Below are 25,848 nucleotides of genomic sequence, written 5' to 3' on the forward strand. Positions count from 1 at the left end.
ACTAAGGGAATTATTTATCCCATTCAACTCATTTTTGGCACCCGAGGGCATATTAATTTCAGATAAAATTTCCCTCTGAGTTTCTATAAAATATCTTACAGATGGACCGATATTTTCGATAAAACGTTCGCGATAGGGAGTGGAGTCCATATATTCGGAACCGGGGGGCTTGAACACTTTTGTTTCGATTTGGATAATTTTCGACCATAAGCTGGTACACTTCAAAGTCTGTATTCGTGCAAAATATATTCCGATCGATTCATTGGTGCTTAATTTGTAAACTGGAAATTGAAAAAATCAGATGGATTATAAAATTGTGTTATATGAGAAGTAGACGGGGTTCTAGTCTGATATCGTCCAATTTCATATTGCGACTGTCAGAAGAATGCTACTTACCGAATTTGGTTGAAATCGGTCGAGTTGGTCTCGAGATATGGGTTTTCACTAAACCTTATAGAGGGCGGGGCCACACCCATGTTGTCAAAATTTTTTTACCACAGGTGCCCGTTACTACTGCGATCCCCTGTGCCAAATTACAGTTTTACATCTTAATTAAGTGCTTATGGGACCTAATAGGTTTTCGTTTAATGGCGTTTTGTGGGCGTGGCAGGGGTACGATTACGCCCATCTATGAACCCGTCCTTTCTTTTTTGTCAACAATAGAACACTTGTATAAAGTTTCATTACGATATCTTAATTTTTACTCAAGTTAAGTTAGTTTTAGGTGATACAAACAACCGTTAGGTGAACAAAACTATTATACTCTGTAGCAACATGTTGCAAGAGTATAAAAATATACAGAAAATATTTGTGCGACTAAAATTAAATTAACCTTTTTTTTGGAAATTAGCAACTAATTGCCTGTGCATGATATTTATAACCGGTTTGCGGAATTATGAACATCAATTGTCTTAATAATTCAAATGAATACTTAAGTAACTAGTATTCACCAGTATAGACATATGTATACATACGTATGTAGAAATTCCAAATCATTAGGCATTTTATAAAGAAATTCATTAAAAACATTGTAATTGTACAACTGTCTATATAATTACTTACTATAGTCACACATCGACTTTAAATAATGAAACGGAAAAGTTGTAAAAAAATTATTGATTTATTTTTATTACTGTCGACTTGTTGATATACAAATTTTTTATTGTCATTACATAATATATATATAAAATATACAATATACATAATATATATATAAAATATATAGGCATAAATATAAAAATTTGATTTTTTAGTTAGGCTTTTTTAGTTAGGCCATTTGTTTGGGCATATACTCAGCTGGACCTGAAAAGCCTGTTTTTCTTTCCGATTCGATTCTCTTATAAAGTGAGAACATTGCTATCCAAATATAAATATTCAACGCTGTAAGAAAATCAGTTAATAAAATTACACTGAATTCAAAGTATAAGTATAAGTATGGGGCTTACCGAGGCCCAAAAGACTTCCATAAGAACCAGTAGAAAATATGAAAATAATCGAAAACACCATTCCTAAAGCACTGAATATCAACCAAACCATAATCAAATTGTGACGTTTCTGTAAATAATGGAAGAAGATTGTTAGGATTGAAATCCAGTAAAATAAATAAAGTTTAATATAAATACTTATATAGTACTTAAATTACTTAATTACATGCAACTTATTATTAAATAATTAAATAAAATCATATTGAATCGGTAAAAAGAACTACAGAATCGTTGAAAATGTTTCAGCAGTGTTTTTTCGAGTCTACTTTTTTGTGAACTCGCGAGTATTTAAGTGGCACAAAGCATTCAGCGAAGTCTTTAAAACTAGCCTGTGTGCGAGTCGTCCATCCAACTCTGTTAATGACGATAACATCAAAAAAGTTAAACAAACAGTGTTTGAAAATCGACGTGTTGGCATCAGAGAGATAGCAGAGAATCTCAATTATCATTCATGTAGCGACCATCTTAGTCGAGACTTAAGAGTGTTTGGAAAATGGGAGTAAACGCATGAGTGTATTGAGAAAATGTTTTTTGTTAGTCCGGGTCCGATTTGATCAGATGGTACATAAGATAAAAAAATTACAAGAGCATAATACAAAAGGAAAAAAATAAATAAAATGAAATAGAAAATAAATCAAAATTTATTTATTTATAAAAAATAGAATTAAGTTAAGTAAAATAAATTCTTAAAACTAATAATAAAATAAAATAAATTAAATTAAAGAGAAAAAATATTTAAAAAGGTTAAATTAAATTAAAAATTAAATGAATAATAATAAATTACCGCCTTAAATAAAAACTGAATAAAAATCACAGCTTAAATAAGATGACCGTCAGTAATTCGAACAATTACTAGAATTCGAAGCAAGTAAAGACAAATTCAATACGCTGGCAGAGTCAAATAAAAATAAAAAATTATTCAAAATATCAAATCTTAATTGCGTTATAATTATTGAAAAAAAAAATTAATTATTTTTTATTATATTGATTATACTTAATTGAATGAAAACAAAAATTTAATTATTCTTAATTACTTTGGATATATTTATTTAATTATTTAAAATTGATAATGTTATTTAAAAGCGAGTCCTAATTTCTAAGGGTTAGTAACAATGTGCAAATTAATTTTTAATTAATTGAGTGAAAGAAATATAATTTTCAAATAATTTTAATTATTTTAAATCCAGGGTACCATTTAAAATCCAGTGCTAATTTTTAAGGCCAAGTACTCGAATAATGTGTAATACTTATTTATGTACGCATGTCGTTTTTTTTATTATGTTTTAAAAATTCCCTTGTAATATTAGTTAAAAATATGATTAATTTGTGTTGTGATTATGTATGTAAGTAATAAAAATTTAAAAATTGGAATTAAATGCGTTCTTCAGAGAAATAAACTTGACAGAAATCATTACAATAGATAATAATAATGCATTACTTATTTACTTAATACTTTTCATAATGATAATAATGAATTAGATAAATCGCCAAGTACTCGAATAATGTGTAATACTTATTTATGTACGCATGTCGTTTTTTTTATTATGTTTAATAATGTTATAAAAAATAGAATTATAATAATGAATTAGATAAATCGAAATAAAATCATAGCTATTAAAAAAATTAAATAAAAAATAGCTTAAAATATACTGGTAAAGAACAAATACTATGTATGTATGTACATATATGGCACCAGAAGCCTGCAAATAAACACATCCTGTTAGTGCCGTTTCACATTGGGATTCAAAAGAGTCTGATGTTTTTCAAATTTTCTTTTGGTGCCGCTCTGGGCATTCACACGGTCAAAAAGAGTCCAGCAACTCGAGTCTAGTTTTTCTGCATTCCTTTTCACAAAATTTTCGTAAATATTTGTGCGGTTCGACTGCGCAACACTGCGTGCTGCGTATTTCATTTGTATGTTGAGATGATGGTCACACATTTTGCTTGCAATGAATTACCATGAATATGGTAGAACAATATGCATAATACAAGTACCTACCCGCTAAATAGTTTCAAAGAAATACTAAAGACGGGAATTTCCTAATCCACAAAGAATCTGGTATGAGACTCTTTTGAGTCCCTGTGTGAAACGGCACTTACTTCAACAAATTAACAACGCAATTGTCGTTGCTATTATGATCTTCGTAAGTCACAAACTTGCCTTACGAAGTATTTTACGATGACGCAGACCAACGTATGCATTTCAGATATCAAATTTATTGGAAACACACATTATGTTCTCGACTTCACTCCAAACAATATTCCATTTAAAAATGAGTCGTTGTGAAATACTATGTATATAAATATTTTGAAATGCTTGATTAGTTTTATCGCAGTAAAATTCCATCAAACGTAAACAAATGCACTCTACATATGTACATACATATGTAGATGTGTATGTATAAAATTAAATAAATTATGTGCGCCATGCTATAATCGTAATCGTAAATTCGTACCAAACATGATTTCGAAAAATTATTTACAACCCAATGTTCTGAAGCTATAGCTCTTTTCTGTGTTGACATAAGTAGTATAAGTAAAAATATTGTATATATTAATGTATACATATATGTATATATATACATACATATATATGGTATATCAGTAAATACAAACCTGGATTGTACCCAAAAGCAGGCAAATACTTCCGGCACCATTAATGAGAACTAAGACTATGTAGACATAAAGGTATATTTGAATCTCTGAAATTAAATAAATGATTTCACGAAAAAATTATGAATTATATAATTTTATAGAAAATATATTTGCATACTCATTTTTACACATATATATGTACATGTTTTATATATTATATATAATATCGATATGTCCAGTACGTCCTTATGTTTTGTTCGCTTAACAAAAAATTATCAAAAAATTGACAAATACATATGTGTGTATAAGCATATCCAAGAAGGTCGTGTGAAGATTGCAAGTCTAACTGCTCGCCCGTTTCGGCGAAATTTTCTTCACCGACTCTGAGGGCCGATAAAAAATGCAAAAAAATTTGTGAAAATACTGTAAGTTAAAATATTCTTACAAATACGGTTATACTTGCGGAGTATTTGCTGAATCAACTTCAAATTTTCGGAGAATTTTTTCAAATATAAGTTAATGCAAACATTAATATCAAAATAAATACAAAATGCAATTCAGCAATTGTCAAGTTATGCAAACGTTTACGAAAAGACTTTGCAAATAATTTAGCTTTTGATTTTTCCGAGAAATATAATTTCTCAAAATTCTTCATAACCGAGTGCAACTTTACAAATGCTGACAATACAACTTTTAGAACTAAGTCATGAAATGTAAAATAGAATATAAGACTATGGAAAATTGTAATTGACGGGCAGTTTTATTTGGATAATAATAAAGTGCGGTCAATTAGTACGGTGCGTAGCTGAAGTTAAAAAAACCGGAAACATATCGCGTATCGTATATGGCATATTGCTAATGTGTGAATATGTATATATAAAGCTTCAGAAACTAGAGAATAGGAGGAAAATATTCTATATAAAAAAAAAGAGTGCTTAAAAATGTCGAATCCTGTTAACCTGATAAGACCCGCTACTCTAAACCATACCTAATAACAAACATAGCGACCGAAATATTTACACGACAAGGACCACAAATAGTACAGGCAACACTCAATCCTAATGCAGGACCAAATATAATTTCTGACCAAGTAATAGAAGAACAATTTAGAAATAATCTAGGAGATCTTGACAAGATTCCCGACATAGTAAAATGCCTTCACGAATTTTCAGGAAGTCAAGGCGAAATTAGTTCATGGAGAAAGAGTGTCGAACGTGTCCTACAAATATATGAACACACAAAAGGCACACCCAAATATTATGGTATGTTCATGCGACTTCTAATCCCGCGACAACTAAGCTCACAACCCACCGTACAACATCATACAACACAACATAACACAATGCAACATCATACACCACCTACAACACACCATATCACCCACCAACACAACCATATACTTGTACAACTAACCAACCACACTATACACCGACACTTCAATCATCATCTTTTCACCACCCAAATAAACAAAAAGGATTGTTCAGACCAGAATTCTCATCTTTCGTTTCTCGACACCAGTTCGAAAAGGAAAAACCGTAGCAGCGAAGTTTGTTCGGAAGTGCCCCAAAGTGTATTGAACCTAAAAGAATTTAAAATTTTGTAATATTATATATAAAAGTGAAATTTTATATCAAACCAAAATAAAGTGTATTGAAATTAAAGAATTTAAAATTTTTGAAATTTTATATCAAATCAAAGTCAAGTGCATTTAACATTAAATACTTTAAAATATTATATTATATTTAAGTGAAATTGTATTGCGGAAAAAATAAAGCAAAGTGAGTAACTAAATGGTCCTTCGAGCCTCCTTGAAAGGCACCTATCAAAAAAAAAAATAAAATAAAAAAGTGAAATCTTTTCAAAACATAAGTACTAATATACATACTATACTAAGTGGTTAAATTAAATTACAACAAACGGGCGCGAAACCAACTAAAATATATAAAAAAAAAAAAAAAAAAAAAAGACCAAAAACTTAAAAACGGGCGCGATTTAACACAAACTAAGAAACAAAATCAACATAAAGCACGGGAACTAAATCCACCAAGCAAGCAGAGAGAAGGACAGTAACGCACAGGAAAACGCCGGAGACAACAACAAAAAACCCATAATAAAAAAAAAAAGGGAAAGGAAGTATTTCCACCCATAAACCCTTGGCGGAAAAAAAAGTGAGTCCATTCCGATTTGATTTTATGCGCATATGTACATATGTATGTATGTTAGATACAGTTTTATCGGTTTTCGGTGGAAATAAATAACCGAACGATATAACTGAAAAAGAACAAAAATATATATATATATATATATATTATACGGTACATGCCTCAGCGTATTTCGTGCATCCAAACACACCGTTATATTCTTTAAAAAAAAAAAAAAAAATTTCAAAGTCAAGTATTCCTACTTGCGATATTTTCAGCGGTACCCCTTGGGCTAATAAAGCAACAAGCAGGATCGCTTATAACGCATAAGCAAAGGCTAACAAAAACTCATATATATTACAGAAATACATACATACATATGTGCAAATACCTATAATTTAAATACAAAATTTTGGGCTTTAAAACTTTACCGCGAAAAATATTAACCGCAAGTAACATCCTTTTAACAACATACATATAGGCATACATAATCATATGGTACATACATAAATTAACTACTTCTAAAAGTTCAATGTTGTTCAAATACCTGCCTGCTTAATTCGTGTCTCCAAACACACCACTAGAAAAAGTACAAAAAATTTTATAAGTCAAGTTCATCGACTTGCACACTTTCCAGCGATACCCCTTGGGCCGATAAAGCAACAAGCAGGATCGCTTAGAACATATAAGCAAAGGCAGAAAGAAAAAAAAAACAACACTAACATTATCGGCATTTATGTATGTACACATATTTTCTTAAACATTGGCATATTTCCCGCGCTACATATATACCGCAACCCAACCTTTTTGCTCTTCATTTCTCTTATATATTCTCTTAAAAAATATACATAAAAAGTAATATATTTACAAATATATATATATATAAATATAGGCGCTCTCAGCAAAACTTTACAAAAACGCGTTACATGTATGCATGTACATATATGTATATGTACACATGTCAATATAACTAAAAGGTATACGGTCAAAACGGATTAGCATATACAAACATATGAAAATTAAAATTAACATACATAGGTATGCAGATATATATACATTTGTTGTTAAGAACAATTTTATTTTCGCGTTCCTTTTAAACAAATGTATATAGATACATATAATAAAAACGAATATACATACATACAAAATATACAAATTATTCGCGAGTGAAACGAATACCCAGTAAGCAATTTCGGCAATTTTTAAGATAATAATAATACGGACATAAATTTTAATAAAATAAATTGACTTGTCCGATAAAAAAAAAAAAAAAATTACAACAGACTAATTTTACAATTATTTTCAACAAAAAAACAAAAAAAAATTTTTTTTTTTTTAACTACAGCTTTGGGTAGCAAACTAAAATTTTTTACTACAACCGTATTATAGCAAATATTTAATACAAAACTATTTTAATAGCTAGCTAATAGCTTTTAATTTAATTCAAAGATTTATAAATGCAATCTGATAAAGCAAAAGAGGTTAAACAACGAACACCTCTATCATTAAAAATTCCAAAAATGGCTGATGATGATAAAGCACAAGGCACACCCGCAGAAGCTACACGCTCAAAGCAGGGTGCAAAACAAAAAAGAACCAAAGACAATTCACTGTCAAGGTTCATAACTGAAAGTGACAGTTTTATTAGATACTGCACACGGTTTTCGGCTTCGCCCATTAACGACAATACAGAATCAGTCCTAAATTTAAAAATTCAAAGCATAGATAATATATGGGCACGCGTTCTGACAGCGTACGATACGATATTAGATACTGACGACGCTGAACTTCCAGAAAACATTAAAGCTTCGGCATCAGCCAAATATGAAAACTGCCTCGATCAATACGAAACTACGAAGGCAATGATATTAGACCAAATAAATTTATTAAGGCCATGTAGAGCCACTACTCCTCCTCCGAGAGAAGTTACAAATTCAAAAGAAAACCTAGATACAGGTATATTTTTAAAAGTACCAGCTTGTGATACTGAAGTTTTTCATGGAGGTTATGATCAATGGCCGTCCTTCCGGGACATGTTCACTGCCGTGTATATCAACCATCCTAAACTTTCACGAGCACAAAAGCTGTACCATCTCAGGTACAAAACAAAAGGGGAAGCAGGCAGTATTGTCAAGCGTTTCGCTTTGAATGACAAAAATTTTAATCTGGCTTGGGATGCACTGGTCGAAAGATACGAAAACGAAAGAGTATTGGTAGATAACCAAATAACTATTTTAATGAATTTACCAAAAATTCAACAAGAAACGTGCCAAGAATTTCAAAAACTATACTCGACAGTGACTAATTGCTTATCTGTGTTAGAAACACAAAATGTATCCACAGAATCGTGGGACCCTATCCTAGTAAATATATGCGCAGCGACACTACCTGATGCTGCTTTGCTACGATGGGAGCAATCACTAGTGGCAAGAAAGAAATCGCCAAAATGGCATCAAATGTACGAAATAGCTGAGCGAGTAGATAAAAAGGTAGTTAAGCCAAAAGGTCATCAAAATGACTCAAATAAAAACTTGTTTAAACCCCAAGTCAGTAATAACACACAATATAATAGACACGTTAATAGAAGCCAAACATTCGTGTCAAATCAAACAAACCATTGGCAATCATTATGTGAAATCTGTAAAGGAGGACATAATATAAGATCTTGCGAGAAATTTAAAAAAATGTCCGTTTCAGATAGAAACAATCTTGTCCGACAACATAAACTTTGCATCAACTGTCTGTCCAACTCTCACGGGACAAAAGACTGTGAAAGCAAATTCAGTTGTGTGTACTGTCAACGACGACATCACTCATTGCTTCACATAACCAATTTTACAAATATGAAGCAAAATCATATACATAAAACCACGGGCCTAGTCGCGACAACCAAATCAGGTAATCCCGAAATCCCGAATCCCGAAAATAAAGAGGAACACCCATGTTGCTCAAAAGCAGCAAAAGTTCAAGCGCTTCATTCTGAGAATGAAAGCAAAATTATTTTACCCACAGCGGTCATTTCTATAGAACATAAAGGAGATTTATTCAAATTAAGAGCATTAATAGATCAAGGCTCTCAAAGATCCTTTATATCATCAAAAGCTCAGAATCGGCTAAAATTGCCAGTCCAAAATTCTAGTTTTCAAATTTCGGGAATGGGCGGAAGAATAATACAAAATTCAAATAAAGTTTGCCCAATCACCATAGTCTCTCCAAACGCGGATATACGAATAGATGCACAAGCCATTGTTCTACCGCAGCTCACTAATTTGCTTCCAAGCTATGAAGTAAATAAAAAACAGTGGGAAAAATGCTCATATCTCAAATTAGCAGATCCCAACTGCCATACCCCATCACAAATCGACATATTATTGGGCAGCGACTTAATACCTCAAATAATTCTTGAAGGTATAGAGAAAATCTCTAATAAATTGTTAGCCCAAAACACAATCTTTGGATGGATATTAAGTGGCCAAGTCACAGAAAAAATTAACTCCTTCACAACTCAAGTTGAAAATATTTCAAACGAATATTTAAATAATCAACTCAAAAAATTCTGGGAAGTAGAAGAACTACCCCAAATCACAAAACCTTCAGAAGAAGACCTGGCATGCGAAGCCTATTACCAGTCCACAACAACAAGAAACGAACATGGTCGTTATGTTGTGCGACTCCCATTCAAGCCCACCTTTCCAGAAACGATAGCTCTAGGCCACTCGAGAATATCAGCAGTCCAGCAATTCCTAAGCTTGGCAAAAAGCTTGATAAAGAAAAGCGAGCTTAAATCAGCATATGATGACGTGATGGATGAATATCTTGACCTCAATCATATGGAAGAAGCTGTACCATATGAAAAAATATCTAAAGGTAGATATCTATCTTTTTATCTTCCACATCACGGGGTAATAAGACCAGATAAAATCACAACAAAAGTACGAGTTGTTTTTAATGCCTCAAAGTGTACGAGCTCAGGCAAATCACTCAATGATGTACTATACACAGGGCCAACATTACAACCTGATCTCATGCTGCTAATACTAAATTGGCGCATGTTTAAATATGTTTTCAATGGAGATGTAGAGAAAATGTATAGACAAATTTTAGTACATAAAGATGACCAAGATTTCCAGCGGATAGTCTTCCGAAAATCAAGTAATAGTCCAATCAGCGACTACAAACTTAAAACAGTTACCTTTGGCATCAATTGTGCACCCTATTTAGCGATTAGGACATTACATGAAGTGGCAAAAACCTGTCAAACAAATTTGCCTTTAGCAACTTCTGTGCTACAAAAACAAACATACGTTGATGATATTCTATCAGGTAGCCACAGCCTCTCATTAGCTTGCGAATCACTATCTCAAGTGATCAAAGCACTAAATTCAGCCGGGTTCCCCCTAAAGAAAATTACATCCAATCATCCTGAGATAATAAAAAACATAAAAGGGGAAGACTTATTAGATACTAACTTCCTTAAATTTGAAAAGGCCAGTACTACAAAAACTCTCGGGATTCAATGGAATGCGATAACAGATCAATTCTCATATACAATTGAGTCAATATCTGCAATATCCGCCATAACCAAACGTCAAATACTTTCCTCGGTGGCAAAACTTTTCGACCCCGCAGGATGGCTTTCGCCAATAATGATTCAAGCAAAAATCCTCATTCAAGAACTGTGGCAAGACGGCACTGAATGGGATGAGCAAGTAAAACCCATACGTTTAACAAAGTGGGTTCAATTTGCAAACAATCTACATACCATCTCGGAAATTCGAATTCCTCGATGGGTAAATTTCGCACCTGACTATAATGTCGAATTACATGGCTTCTGTGATGCCTCTGAAAAGGCCTATTGTGCAACAGTTTACGTACGCACTGAATATGATAACAAAATATCTTCACGTCTTTTAGTAGCCAAAGCCAAAGTTGCTCCGCTGAAGACACTAAGCCTTCCACGGCTTGAACTGAATGGGGCACTTCTGTTAGCAAAACTAGTCTCAATTGTCCAAACCCATCTGAAATTAACCAATCACAAAATGTACCTTTGGTCAGATTCAGAAATAGTTTTAGCATGGTTAGAAAAACCACCATATACCTGGAAGACTTATGTATCTAACCGTATATCTCAAATATTAGACTTATTAGGCCCAGCACAATGGCAACATGTTGCAAGTGCAGATAATCCAGCGGATCTTGGGACAAGAGGCTGCAAACCACTTCATCTCACCAGCACTACACTCTGGTGGAACGGTCCTACGTGGTTAACAGAATCACAAGAAGTCTGGCCAAAGTCTCCCGCTCGCAATATAATAGCTCCTGAAATTCGGAGAATTGAAAACTTTCATATCACTCCTGATGAAGATGATATATTACATCGATTTTCATCATTCCCAAAAGCACTAAGAGTAGTCGCTTACATGTTTAAATTTATCCAAAGACTCAAACAAAAGGTTAAAGGAATAACAAATGATCCTTCCGTACAACTAACGCATTCCGACATGCAACATGCCAAGGTCCTCCTTATTACATATACACAAACTCGCTATTTCATGCGGGAGAAATCAAAGTTAGTCGAAAGACGACCCCTCGATAAGGGAAGCTCACTTCTCGTTTTAAATCCTTTTTTGGACACTAAAGGATTAATCCGGGCACATGGAAGACTAGTGAATTCCAGCCTTAGTTATAACGAACGACATCCCATTATAATTCCCGAGAAATCCCGTTTTACTTATTTATTTTTAATATATCTTCACCAACTTACATTACATGGTGAGCATCGCTTGATGCAACAAATGGTCCGACTAGAATTTTATATACCGCGCCTAAAGCCACAAATTAAAAGAACGATTTTTATGTGTAAACAATGCACATTGTACAAGCACAAAATACGCACGCAGATCATGGCAGCTTTGCCACCTGAACGCTGCAATTTTGCTCTTCCCTTTACCATTACTGGGGTCGATTTTGCTGGACCTTTCCAGATAAAGGCCTCTATGTTAAGGTCTTCCTCATTCAGGAAAGGGTATGTGGCTGTCTTTGTATGTTTCACGACAAAGGCAGTACACCTCGAGCTATGTTCAGATCTGTCTACTGCGGCTTTTCTCGCAGCATTTGCACGCTTTGTCGGACGACGCGGATTTCCATCAAAAATTATGAGCGACAATGGGAAAAACTTTATCGGAGCTCAAAGAGCCACAGAGAAAGAGTTTGTAAAATTTACTAAAGAAGTCTCCCCAGAAATTGTTAAAAAATATGCACCACAAGGAATCGATTGGCAGTTTATACCCCCCTGTTCTCCCCACATGGGCGGACTCTGGGAATCAGCTGTAAAAAGCTTTAAGTCCCATTTAAAGAAAACGGCAGGTAATCATAAATTCAATTATGAGGAATTTACCACACTACTCGCTCGTATAGAAGCCGTACTAAATTCAAGACCCATCTCACCACTCTCGCAAGATCCCTCCGATTTCACAGCTCTTACACCTGGACATTTCCTCAGAGGAGCTCCACTTCTCGCCATACCTGAGGCAGAAGGAGACTCACTCAATTTAATAGACCGATGGGAAAAAATTAAGATACTTCATCATGAATTCAGCCATAGATGGAAGGAAGATTACCTTAAAGATCTCCATAAGAGACATCGGTGGAAAACGATCCAGAAGGAACCAAATACGGGCGAATGCGTCATCATACATGATGAATGTCTTCCTCCAACAGAATGGCGACTAGGCCGCATTGAAAAGGTCCATCGGGGACGAGATGGTCACATAAGAATAGTAGACGTACGAACGCAAACTGGTATACTAACTCGACCATTAGTAAAATTGTGTTTTCTTCCGAACACCGAAGAAGCGATTACACAAACCCCGCCAAGACAAGCGCATAAATAAAATCAAAACCGACAATTAATTCGTTTAACTCGAAATACTACCGTTTTATAATCCGTACATGCAAATCTAACACTAACAAACGCGATTAAAAATTAACGACAACATATGTAGTCACATATATATATATATATATATATATATATATTTTTAAGCCAAGTAACAAATATCATAATTCAAAATTATGAGCCAAACCATATTTTAATATATTCCTATTCCAATAGAAATGGACGTAGAAGATATACACAGCGCTCCCAAGACTGTGAGGTCCGTAATTGCTGCGCCTAGAGCATCTGGTCCACCCATCGCAGCACCAAGGATGCAAAGCGCCACGGCACCACACAGCCAATCATCTGCAGCAGCAGTCAGGGATGCAAACGAGGAGCAGTTTGATGAGCATCTGCCTCCACGATGCAGTCTATGCCATCGACCTCACGTCCTGAAGAGGTGCACCATCTTCAAAAGCATGAAGCCCGCTCAACGCCAACAGATCGCCAGAGCCCACGGACACTGTATGACTTGCTTGGCAGATAGTTACTCCACCTTTGAGTGTATAACCGACGGATCGTGCCAATATTGCCAACGACCGCATCATACTCTGTTCCATCGATTCCCTCGACGAGCAAATCCGTCCACCACGCAGACCAGTCACCGGCACAGACAACAAGGGAATCCCGTCCAGCGCCAAAGAATACATCGCCCGAAGCCATCCAGAGGGGCACGCTCGCGGCCACCTCCACCACCCTATGGTCATCGCAACCAGCGGCAAAGGGCAACCGGATTGAACGCCGTAGTGAGCACTCTGCAACAGTTGCAGAGACTTCTAGGCAATTAATTCGCCTAGGGGGGCCGGGATGTTCATGCGACTTCTAATCCCGCGACAACTAAGCTCACAACCCACCGTACAACATCATACAACACAACATAACACAATGCAACATCATACACCACCTACAACACACCATATCACCCACCAACACAACCATATACTTGTACAACTAACCAACCACACTATACACCGACACTTCAATCATCATCTTTTCACCACCCAAATAAACAAAAAGGATTGTTCAGACCAGAATTCTCATCTTTCGTTTCTCGACACCAGTTCGAAAAGGAAAAACCGTAGCAGCGAAGTTTGTTCGGAAGTGCCCCAAAGTGTATTGAACCTAAAAGAATTTAAAATTTTGTAATATTATATATAAAAGTGAAATTTTATATCAAACCAAAATAAAGTGTATTGAAATTAAAGAATTTAAAATTTTTGAAATTTTATATCAAATCAAAGTCAAGTGCATTTAACATTAAATACTTTAAAATATTATATTATATTTAAGTGAAATTGTATTGCGGAAAAAATAAAGCAAAGTGAGTAACTATGGTATTTTAAATATCATTAGAAATACAAGTGGGATAGGCCTATACACTCCACTTGATTGGACAGCCATCTCAAAATGTTAGTCACTGCATTACGCTGATAAGCGAGACCTAGCCACTATCGAGTACCAAATGACTTCATTAATACAGGGTAGGTCCTCAGTGCAAGATTTGTACCAAAAAGTTTATAAACAATTATCAATAATATTGAACAAATTAGGAAGCTTAAATGTATCAAATGAGTCTGTAAGCTTTTTAACTCAGACATATAGGGACAAGGCATTAGATACCTTTATCCGCGGTCTAAATGGTGATCTGCCAAAACTGTTAGGAATGAGAGAACCAGTAGATCTCCCGTAAGCCCTACACTTATGTTTGAAACTTGAAAATAAAAATTATAGAGCAAACTATGCTCATAACAATAATTTCGGAGGAAATCTCCAAAACCAACTACAACGCAACTACTCTAAGTTACAACAACCTGTACGCAGCCCACCACTGCCTCCTCGTCCACCGATATTTAATCCTCAACAGAGATACAGACCAAACAGACAATATAATTATCACACACAACCACCTCCTAGACCCCAAGGTCCTAAACTACAGTCTATTCCAAAGCCAATGGAAGTAGACGAAAGTATGCGTACTAGAAGAATCGACTATATGAATAGACCAAGGCCAAATAATAATCGTGAAGGACGCCCACAACCAATCAACCAACCACAGAGAAAAATTGCACGTAATTTTCACATAGACCCGAGGCATACCATGAAAACCATGAAAACTCGAACGAAAAAGAAGAACAAACTTTAAATGATTATCTGGACTCTACACAGGAACCACCACAAGCAGATAACCAATATCTAGAATTTAACGATATTTATTTTTTAGGATGATAAGCTCTTCGTTACCCTACATAGAATTTATAACGAAGAGCGGCGAAACCCTAAAAATTTTAGTCGACACCGGGTCAACAAAAAACTACATTCAACCACAATTCGTAAGGAACCCTATAGCAAATAGGAATGTTTTTGATGCAAAATCGGTAGCAGGCGATGTGGAAATCAAAGAACACACCTTTGAAAATTTATTCAGTCTTAAAGAAAATATTAAATTTTACATAATGCCATCATTGAAAACATTCAATGGCATTTTAGGGAACGACGCGCTTAAGCAGCTCGATGCTGTCATCCACCCAGGAAAGAACTTCTTACAAATAAGAAATGGTATCAAGGTAAAAATGAAGCAATTTACGTCTCATGCCCCCTTAAATTCAATAGAAATACGGGATGAGCACCTTACATCGTCACAAAAAGAAAAACTAGGTATGTTAGTGGCAAGACACCAGAAACTCTTTTCAGATCCGGATGAAAGACTCACATTTACCACAAAAGTAGTAGATGAAATCCGTACAAAGTCTGACTCTCCTACTAACACTAGATTTTATCTCTATCCTAATTCGTTAATTGATTTAAAAAGTGGATTTCACAAAATCCCACTGAAACCGGCAGATTACGAAAACAACAGCGTTTTCTGTTTGCAACGGCAAGTACGAATTTACTAAGTTACCTTTCGGACTTAAAATCGCTCCGTCGATTTTTCAACGAGCTCTCGATGACATCCTCCGTGAGCATATCGGAAAGATATGTTACGTTTATATAGATGATATAATTATCTTCAGTAAAACAGAAGACGAGCACATAAATGATATTAAAAAGATTTTTAAAACTTTGGAAGATGCTAATTTAAAAGTACAACTAAATAAATGCAAATTCCTTCATGAAGAAATCTAATTCTTTTGATATATTATTTCTGCAAAAGAAATTAGAAAAAACCCGACCAAAGTAGAAGCAATTGCTAAATTCCCGGAACCCAAAACACTAAAGGAACTCCGATCATTTCTAGGATTGTCTGGGTATTACCGAAAATTTGTTAGGGACTATGCAAAATTGGCTAAGCACTTGACATCACTCTTAAGAAAAATCTTCCCTTGTTTCAATAAATCTAAACCTAGAAGCTAAAGAAGCATTTAGTAAAATAAAAAACTCTTTGATATCTGAGGACATAATATTAGCATACCCTGACCTTACTAAAGATATGGAACTTACCACAAACGCGTCCAACTTTGCACTAGGTGCAGTTCTATCACAGAACAACAAACCTTTTTCCCTTATTTCAAGAACTCTGAATAAGGCGGAAGAGCATTACGCCGCCAATGAAAAAGAGATTCTTGCCATAATATGGGCACTTAATTCATTTCGAAACTACTTGTACGGATCAGCAAATGTAAAAATATACACGGACCACCAACCTCTCATGTATTCCCTAAGTAACAAGAATAATAACAGTAAAATGAAACAGTGAAAGGCCATTCTCGAAAAATACAATTATGAACTCTTATATAAGCCAGGAAGAGCAAATCTCTCTAGAAGCGCAAGGGAAAATAAATTACAAATTCTCGAAAATAACTACTTTCCAGCTATGACAAGGAAAATTAAATATATTATTAAAAAATGCGTTGCGTGCAGAGAGAATAAATATGATCGGCACCCAATGAAACCACAAATCCACGCTACACCTATTCCTCAGTTTCCAGGACACATAGTCCACATGGATATATTCTTAGTCGGAAAAGAGCTGGGAATCACAGTAATAGATAAATTCTCCAAGTATTTTATAGCCAAACCAATTAAATCCAGAGCGGCCGAAGACATAAGGCAACCCTTACGGGATATTCTTTATGCGCTTATTCCAGAAACCCTCGTAATGGACAATGAAAAATCCTTTAATTCATAATCCATTAAATTCATGATAGAAAATGAAGTTGGAATAAAAATCGTTCATACAGCCCCCTACACAAGTTGTTTAACGGTCAAATAGAGCGATTTCATTCCACCTTACAAGAAATCATGACTTGTTTACAAACAGAAAAAATACATCGATCATTCATGAACTCCTAGAGAGATCCGTAAACGAATACAACCTATCTATTCATACAGTTACAGGAAAAAAACCCATAGAAGCATTTTTTTGGCAGACGGGTAAGCTCGAATCCCGAACTACTAGCAAAAGACAGAGAAGAAACAATTAAAAAACTCGTAGAGAAACAGAGAAACGATCTTGCTTACCATAACGCAAACAGAACACCCCCAAAATAATATACAGAAGGAGAGGACATTTTTGTGAAAATAAATAAAAGACTAGGAAACAAACTATCGGCCAATTATAAAAAGGAAACAATAGCACAGAATTTGAATACTACAGTTATAACCAAGTCAGGAAGAGAAGTTCATAAAAACAATATCAAACAATCTTGAAGCCACATTACACAGTAAATGAACATTTGTATCTTCTTCTTTTAAGACAAAATTAAAATTCTACTGGCAATTTCCATGTAGATACTAGTGACGGAAGCACAACGATTGGAAATACAAGACCTGACCAACAATAACGGGTACATACCCATAAAATCGGGAGAACAGAATACAATCAGTTACTACGACAAAATATTACACTTCATAAACCTGACCTCATACGAAGAAACTATATTATTAACTAAGAAACTATATTAACACGAATAAATAACCTACATATCAATTCTAAATCTAAACGAGGACTTTTCAATGTCCTAGGAAAAGGCTTGAAAATTATCGCAGGTTCCATGGACAGCGATGACGAACAGGAAATAAGAGAAACAATATCTAAAATACATAACAATGAGCAAACTATTAATAGCACAATTAATAATTTAACTTTTATAAATAATTTTATGACCGAACAAACTTATAATATCACGAAACACATAAATAGACAACAAATTCTTGTCAGCAATTACATTAACAAATTTAGAGCCGAAACAGACAATAAGATTAAAACACCCGAAGATGAAGTTCAATTTGTCCAACACACGTACAAAATTAACAATGACCTATTGCTTTTAAACAATCACATCATGGACATCGGACAAATTATATTTTCATGCAAGTTAGAAGTTATTCCTGCTGATATTTTGACACAAAAGGAACTAAACCTGATTATAGACTTTGACAGCTATAGTAAAATAAAAATTGCAGTACTTTTCCAAAATAATAACATAATATTAACACTACTCATACCCCAATTTTCTCCTAATGTACTGTCTAGAAGATTATTTGAACCCCTGCCAAATATTCAAAACAAATCAATATTGTTAGATTAAACAGAAATACTTACCGATAGCAACAATAACATCTACAATATTAAGGGCAAAGATAGCCTAGAAAAAAATTTAATTGCTATAGATAATAACTGTATTTCAAACATCATAGATTTTAAGGAAGCACAATACGAACTTGAAAAATTAGAAAACGCTGATCTAAAAGAAGTTGTTTAAGGAATAATTGTATTTAAAAACTTCAATGATGTAATAACTCATGACTGAGTAAAAATAAAACCAAAAGGAACAGTTTTGATCAAATTTGAGAACTGTAAGATAAATGCATTAAATAAAACCAATGTCAACCTAAAGATATATGACACACTTGTTTTACCTAACTTAATTACGAAAATAAACGAAAGTAATAATACAAAACTAAATTTGAAACTTGAAAATTTATACGTAAAACAACTACAGCATGAGTATAACATAAAAATATTAGACGGTAATAGTAGAAATACACATGTAATTAGTCTAAGTACAGATGTGGTAATGATAATTCTTTTCATCATAGCATTTGTTCTGATTTATAAACATAAGCGGAAATGGTACATAGTATCAAAGTCACAAATAACTACAAATAATGTCTCAAGTGAGGAAAACAGACCATTTCTACAAATTTCAACACCCCAATTAAATTAACTATAAAATCGATTGAGGACAATCGAATTAAGAGGGAAGAGTTAATGCAAACATTAATATCAAAATAAATACAAAATGCAATTCAGCAATTGTCAAGTTATGCAAACGTTTACGAAAAGACTTTGCAAATAATTTAGCTTTTCATTTTTTTTTTTCGAGAAATATAATTTCTCAAAATTCTTCATAAACGAGTGCAACTTTACAAATGCCGACAATACAACTTTTAGAACTAAGTCATGAAATGTAAAATAGAATATAAGACTATGGAAAATTGTAATTGACGGGCAGTTTTATTTGGATAATAATAAAGTGCGGTCACACTGACCAAAAAAGAAACCTTTGTGTTTTTTTTTACTTCCTCTGCAAAGGGAGGCATGAATTTATATAAACATTTGATATACATATGTATGTGTATTACTAGTCCCCATTGGGACTTTTTTGACCCTCATTAGACGGCTTTTATACACAGATTCTTTTGACTCTCGTTTTCGGCAAATTCTCTTTTGGTGTCGCTCTGTGCATTCACACGGTCAAAAAGAGCCCAGCAACTCGAGTCTAGTTTTTCTGCATTCCTTTTCACAAAATTTTCGTAAATATTTGTGCGGTTCGACTACGCAACACTTAGAGCATGTTGCATATTTCATTTGTATGTTGGGATGGTGGTCCCACATTTTGCTTGCAATGAATTAGCATGAATATGGTAGAACAATATGCATAATACCTACCCGCTTAATAGTTTCAAAGAAATGCTTAAGACGGGAATTCCCTAATCCACCAGAATGTGTTGAATACCCGCTACGAATATTTTCAAGGCCAAATTTATAACAGGAATTTCCTAATCTTCAAGTATTAAAATCCCATAGTTTTATTCGAACTAAATTCTTTGCAGTTATTACAATTTTTCAAAATATTCCTATTATTCTATGCATACATATTTGCATATCACATTTCAATTTTCAAATTCAAATTTCTGAACGAATGGTATAGATTCATTTGAAACCGAACGCTCTTGCAACCGTTCAAAGAATTTAAAAGTTAACAAGTAAGGAAGGGCTAAGTTCGGATGTAACCGAACATTTTATACTCCCGCAAAGTCAAATGGTATACTCGTTTTAGATTTCTTTGTGGATCTTGCCGCCTTGTTCTATGTTGACCGATATTTTCGGTAAAAAGTCAGCTATAGGCACTGGGGTCAACATATTAATTACCTAGGGGCTTGAACAGTTTTGACTCGATTTAGACAATTTTTGCTCACAAGGTGGCATACTTCAAACGCATTATTCACGCAAAGTTTTACCCCGATATAATCATTGTTACCTGATTTGCATAGTGGAAAGTGAAAGAATCAGATGGAATTGAAAAAGGTGTTATATGGGAAATAGGCGTGGTTGTAGTCCGATTTCGCCCATTATCGCACTATGACATAGAAACATGAAAAGAACGTTACGCACCGAATTTGGTTGAAATCGGTTAAGCAGATCTCAAGATATGGGTTTTCACCTAAAAGTGGGCTGTGCCACGCCCACTGTCTAATTTTGAACGCGGTTCCTATAAAGTCATCTTATACCATCTCAGAGATAAAATTTAATGTCTCTGGCGTGTTTAGTGCTTGATTTATCGCGCTTTTAGTAGTTTTTAACAGTACCGTTATATGGGGAGTGGGCGGAGTTGTTACTACTATTTTCACACCGTCAATAGAAGTGCTAAAAACATTTGCTTCCAGTGAATTTTGTTATTATAGCATTAGCGGTTTAGGAGATATGCACATTAAACCTATTAGGGGCGGGACCACGCCCACTTTTGAAAAAAAAATTTTAACTGCAGATGCCCCTCCCTAATGTGATCCTGTGTACCAAATAACAGTCTTGTATCTTATTGCGGAGCTTAGTTATGGCAAGTTATTTGTTTTTGATTAATGGCGTTTTGTGGGCGTGGCAGTGGTCCGATTACGCCCATCTGCAATACCAACCGTCTCACGGTACCATGAAACATGTCTACCAAGTTTCATAAAGATATCTCAATTTTTACTCAAGTTAGAGCTTGCACGGACGGACGGACAGACGGACGGACGGACGGACAGACGGACGGACGGACAGACAGTCACCCGGATTTCAACTCGTCTCTTCATCCTGATCATTTATATATATATAACCCTATATCTAACTCGATTAATTTTAGGTGATACAAACAACCGTTAGGTGAACAAAACTATTATACTCTGTAGCAACAGGTTGCGAGAGTATAAAAAGAATGCTGAAAAGGGTAGCAGCGAGCTGTTACGAACAAGAACATAAAGCGTGCCACCCGAACACGAATGGCACTGTCCCTTCGTCTTTCCTCGTCGTCCCCTCGTACTCAATAAACCGGTTTGGGTTACAAAAGAATCTGTGTGTAAAAGCAGAGTTATCGACAAATTCTCTTTTGGTGTTGCTCTGTGCATGCACACGAACAAAAAGAGTCCAGCAACTCAAATCGAGTTTTTCTGTCATAAAATTTTCGCAAATGTTTGTGCGTTTCGGCTACGCAACACTTAGAATGTGTTGCATCTTTCAGTTATTTGTGGTGTTCTTACATGTTGCTTGCAATTAATTACCATCAATGTGGTAAAACAATATGCATAATACCTACCCGCTTAATAGTTTCCAAGAAATACTTAAGACGGGAGTTCCCTAATCCCCCAGAATGTATTGAATACCCGAACTAATATTTTCAAGGCCATATTTATAACAGGAGTCTTCTAATCTTTAAGTATTAAAACCAATAACTTTTTTATTCCATATTTTTTTCTATTTATTATAAAACATCCTTGAATTACTTACAATTCTTGTTTTAAATAACATGATATTCGAACTAAATTCTTTGCGGTTATGCGGTATGTTATTACAAATTAAAATTTTCAGTATCTTAATTTTCTCCTTATTTACAAGTTTTTAAAATATTCCTATTATTCTATGCATACATATTTGCATATCACGCCACCCGATTGCGAGTGGCACGGTCCCTTCGTTTTTCCTCGTCGTCCTCTCACCCACAAAAAACCGGTTTGGGTTACAAACGAGTCCCAATGTAAGCACACACTAAGCAAACAAATGAATTTTGGAAATTACAAGTGGATATAACCCCTTTAAGTGTTATATTGTATGTATGTATGTATTTTGGTCCCGTTTATTCGTCATTTAAAGCCTGTATAAGTTTTTTCGATATAAGCATCCCACTTAAAGGCATTCCCAGGTTAATAGCTAGTTAATAGTTCTCATACGCATACGTACATTAGAGCTGGTCGATATATATTTTTCTATAACATCGCGGAAAATATTCTACGGATCATTTTGAACAACTTTGCCTAAGAGACAATGTGTTGAAAACCAATTTCAAGCCAGCGATTTTTAAGGCGAAGTCTAGCATTTTGGGATTATAAAAATTTCTTCGTCAGTTTTTGAGATATCTGAACTAAATTTAATAGATAGGTGCATTTTACCTGCTTTTAATTCAAAAGCTAAGAGCACGTAATTTTGCAGACATAACAATGACAGTGAAAATAAAGAAAATCGCAAAACATATATCTCCCATATACATATTCGATCTTAACAATATATTCGGAGATTGTAGCGCTACTTTTAACAATAATTTTTGTAAAATTCCATGAAGACATCTTGTCAAATAAAAAGTTTTCTATACAAGGACTTGATTCTGATTGTATACCATCTATATGTATGCTATAGTAGATTCATATCGACGGTTCCGACAAATGAGCAACTTCTTATTGTCAGGCGAACCGGTTAACACTACAATGAGTATCGGAACTTATTTAACAGTTTTCTATTGGAGTTTCGAAAAATAGACACAATTATTGGCATTAAAAATTTATTGTACATATAAATGTTCAATCACATAGTACATATTTAGTATGTTACTGGTTTTAAAAATTTATGTTCAATCACATACTTACACACAATATAATCTATAGTTTTTATGGTAAAGGTATAGTTTAGGTCTCCCAACTAAGGAGCGCTCAAAAATTAAATTTTTTTTAATCGTCTTATTTTTACGCGTAGTAATAATATCCGTGAGCGGAAAGGGAAAATTTCAATTTTGAGGCCTCCTTAGTTGGGGGACCTAAACTATACATTTACCCTTTTTATTTACACTTACTGCCTTCATTTATATCTAAGCCTCTTTTCTGTAATTCTATGGAAAGTTCATGTGCATTAGCTATGCCGACTATGGAAATGATAGCTAGAAGGACACTACCAATGATACCCAACCAGCCGAAAAATTTCGCAGTGGATTCCAAACGAAAGCAACAAAACTTTTGCACCAACATTTTCACAGTATTACACACTTATTCCTTTATTTTTAGAAATTTATTTTTGTGGATTTCACTAGAGGCGGGAGTATTATGAAAATAATATAGACTGCTACTAACGTCTGATGTGACTGTTGCGAAATGTCTCCGATATTCCCTTATAAATAAATTTCATATTATAAATAAGTTGATACGTTGCCAGTAGAAAAAGCTGCGAGTGAGTCTTTCTCATCTTTTTCTCTCACGCACTCTATCCCTTCTCTGCTCTTTATCACTGTAGAAATGGAACAACAAAATAAAAAGAAGTTTGCCATGATGTTTGTAACACCCAAAAGGAAACGTCAGAGACTCTATAAAGTATAAACATACATATGTATGTACATATATAAATGATCATAGTGACAAGCACTAGTCTAAAGCTGCCATACATACATACATGCATACATCTGTACATACGTATGCGAAACATAAAACGATTTTTGGAAATTCATAAGTGAATATAACCCCTTAAATCAATTTTTGTAGTTTACAACTAATCAGTCACCAATTATAACTTCAAGATATTCATTGGGGATTAATAATTAATGATTATTGGAGACTGATTAATTTCCAATTGTACCCTTTAGAGAGTAATCGGTTTGTATTCTCTTTAATGTTTTCCCCCACAATTTTTTGCACGGAAGTAATTATGTACAAGACATACATACATATGTATGACCGTAAGTACATTGCAACTCAACTATCTTATTCGCTCTTGGATATTATTTCCCGTTCTGCTCTGAGAAGCACGGCAAGAATCCGTTGCGGTCGTAAAACTGAATTCGTTCAAAGAATCAAAAGTCATCTCCTCCATTGCATTGTATTTACAAATATTTATCTGAGCAAGTAAACAGCTTTCGAGAATTCTTCATAGTAAACGGCTAATGTTCGATTACGATAATTTCGCAGTATGATTATTGAAAACCTCGTTTTTGTGAAATCAAGTGCGCCATAACAGAAACACAATACAGGTCTTAATTCTCCGAAAATGCACATTGCACATACTTACATACATATGTACATACATTGTGAAATTAAAAGTTTATTCGCTTTTCGTTTTAAATGCTGTACCATTCAATTATTGCAATTCTGTAGGAGAGATAAATCGGTGCATGAGAATGAAAGAGAGAAAACCGGCAAACGAGTATTGTTTGCCAATACAACATTTCCAGTAATATATTTATCATATACATATTTTCCATACTGTGATAATTTATTTCATGTTCATAAGACGACTTTTACACACAAACTCTTTTGACCCTCGTTTTCGTCAAATTCTCTTTTGGTGCATTCACACGAACAAAAAAAGTCCAGCAACTCGAGTCTAGTTTTTCTGCATTCCTTTTCACAAAATTTTCGTAAATATTTGTGCGGTTCGACTGCGCAACACTTAGAGCGTGTTGCACATTTCATTTGTATATTGGGATGGTGGTCCCACATTTTGCTTGCAATGAATTAGCATGAATATGGTAGAACAATATGCATAATACCTACCCGCTTAATAGTTTCAAAGAAATACTTAAGACGGGAATTCCCTAATCCACCAGAATGTGTTGAATATCCGCTACGAATATTTTCAAGGCCAAATTTATAACAGGAATTTCCTAATCTTCAAGTATTAAAATCCCATAGTTTTATTCGAACTAAATTCTTTGCAGTTATGCGGTATGTTATTAAAAATTAAAATTGAATTTTGAGAATCTTAATTTTTTCCTAATTTACAATTTTTCAAAATATTCCTATTATTCTATGCATACATATTTGCATATTACATTTCAATTTTCAAATTCAAATTTCTGAACGAATGGTATAGATTCATTTGAAACCGAACGCTCTTGCAACCGTTCAAAGAATTGTGAAGAAAGTGAAAAGGAATGCTGAAAAGGGTAGTAGCGAGCTGTTACGAACAAGAACACAATGCGTGCCACCCGAACACGAGTGGCACGGCCCCTTCGTCTTTCGTCGTCGTCCCCTCGCCCACAATAAACCGGCTGGGGTTACAAAATAATCTGTGTGTAATAGCCGTCTAAGCATGTATAGCACTTTCGAAACATTTTCCTCCATCTGTTTTTGCATAGTTATTTTTTTCACTTTGTGTTTTTTGTATGCTGTACAGGATACATCATTAGCTGCATTCGATGCCATTGCTTGGTCAGGCGTTAAATATGATGATTCAATT

At 34.3% G+C, this 25,848-nt stretch overlaps 2 protein-coding genes across 4 annotated transcripts; one reads left to right on the top strand and one right to left on the bottom strand.

The window, feature by feature from the left end:
- Window positions 1-1,101: 1,101 nt before the first annotated feature.
- On the bottom strand, window positions 1,102-23,779 carry LOC106625189 (uncharacterized). 2 transcript variants are annotated; one of them, XM_070107872.1, is made up of 5 exons: window positions 23,477-23,620; window positions 18,700-18,742; window positions 4,101-4,186; window positions 1,446-1,554; window positions 1,102-1,380 (listed from the first exon to the last, which is right to left on the bottom strand). In XM_070107872.1, exons 1-5 carry the CDS (start codon window positions 23,483-23,485, stop codon window positions 1,268-1,270), a joined length of 360 nt encoding a protein of 119 aa, XP_069963973.1. In that variant the 5' UTR covers window positions 23,486-23,620; the 3' UTR covers window positions 1,102-1,267. The 2 variants fall into 2 exon arrangements, with proteins under 2 accessions (XP_069963973.1, XP_069963972.1); XM_070107871.1 differs by lacking the exon at window positions 18,700-18,742 and having other exon boundaries at window positions 23,477-23,779.
- Window positions 5,318-14,298, top strand: LOC138856914 (uncharacterized). Of its 2 annotated transcripts, XM_070107869.1 has the most exons (2): window positions 5,318-5,857; window positions 13,335-14,298. In XM_070107869.1, the coding sequence occupies exon 2, from the start codon at window positions 13,337-13,339 to the stop codon at window positions 13,943-13,945; it is 609 nt and encodes a 202-aa protein (XP_069963970.1). In that variant the 5' UTR covers window positions 5,318-5,857; window positions 13,335-13,336; the 3' UTR covers window positions 13,946-14,298. The 2 variants fall into 2 exon arrangements, with proteins under 2 accessions (XP_069963970.1, XP_069963971.1); XM_070107870.1 differs by lacking the exon at window positions 5,318-5,857 and having other exon boundaries at window positions 8,664-14,298.
- Window positions 23,780-25,848: the final 2,069 nt, after the last annotated feature.

Source organism: Bactrocera oleae, chromosome 4 (genome assembly GCF_042242935.1).
Source record: "Bactrocera oleae isolate idBacOlea1 chromosome 4, idBacOlea1, whole genome shotgun sequence".
Lineage (NCBI taxonomy): Eukaryota > Metazoa > Arthropoda > Insecta > Diptera > Tephritidae > Bactrocera > Bactrocera oleae.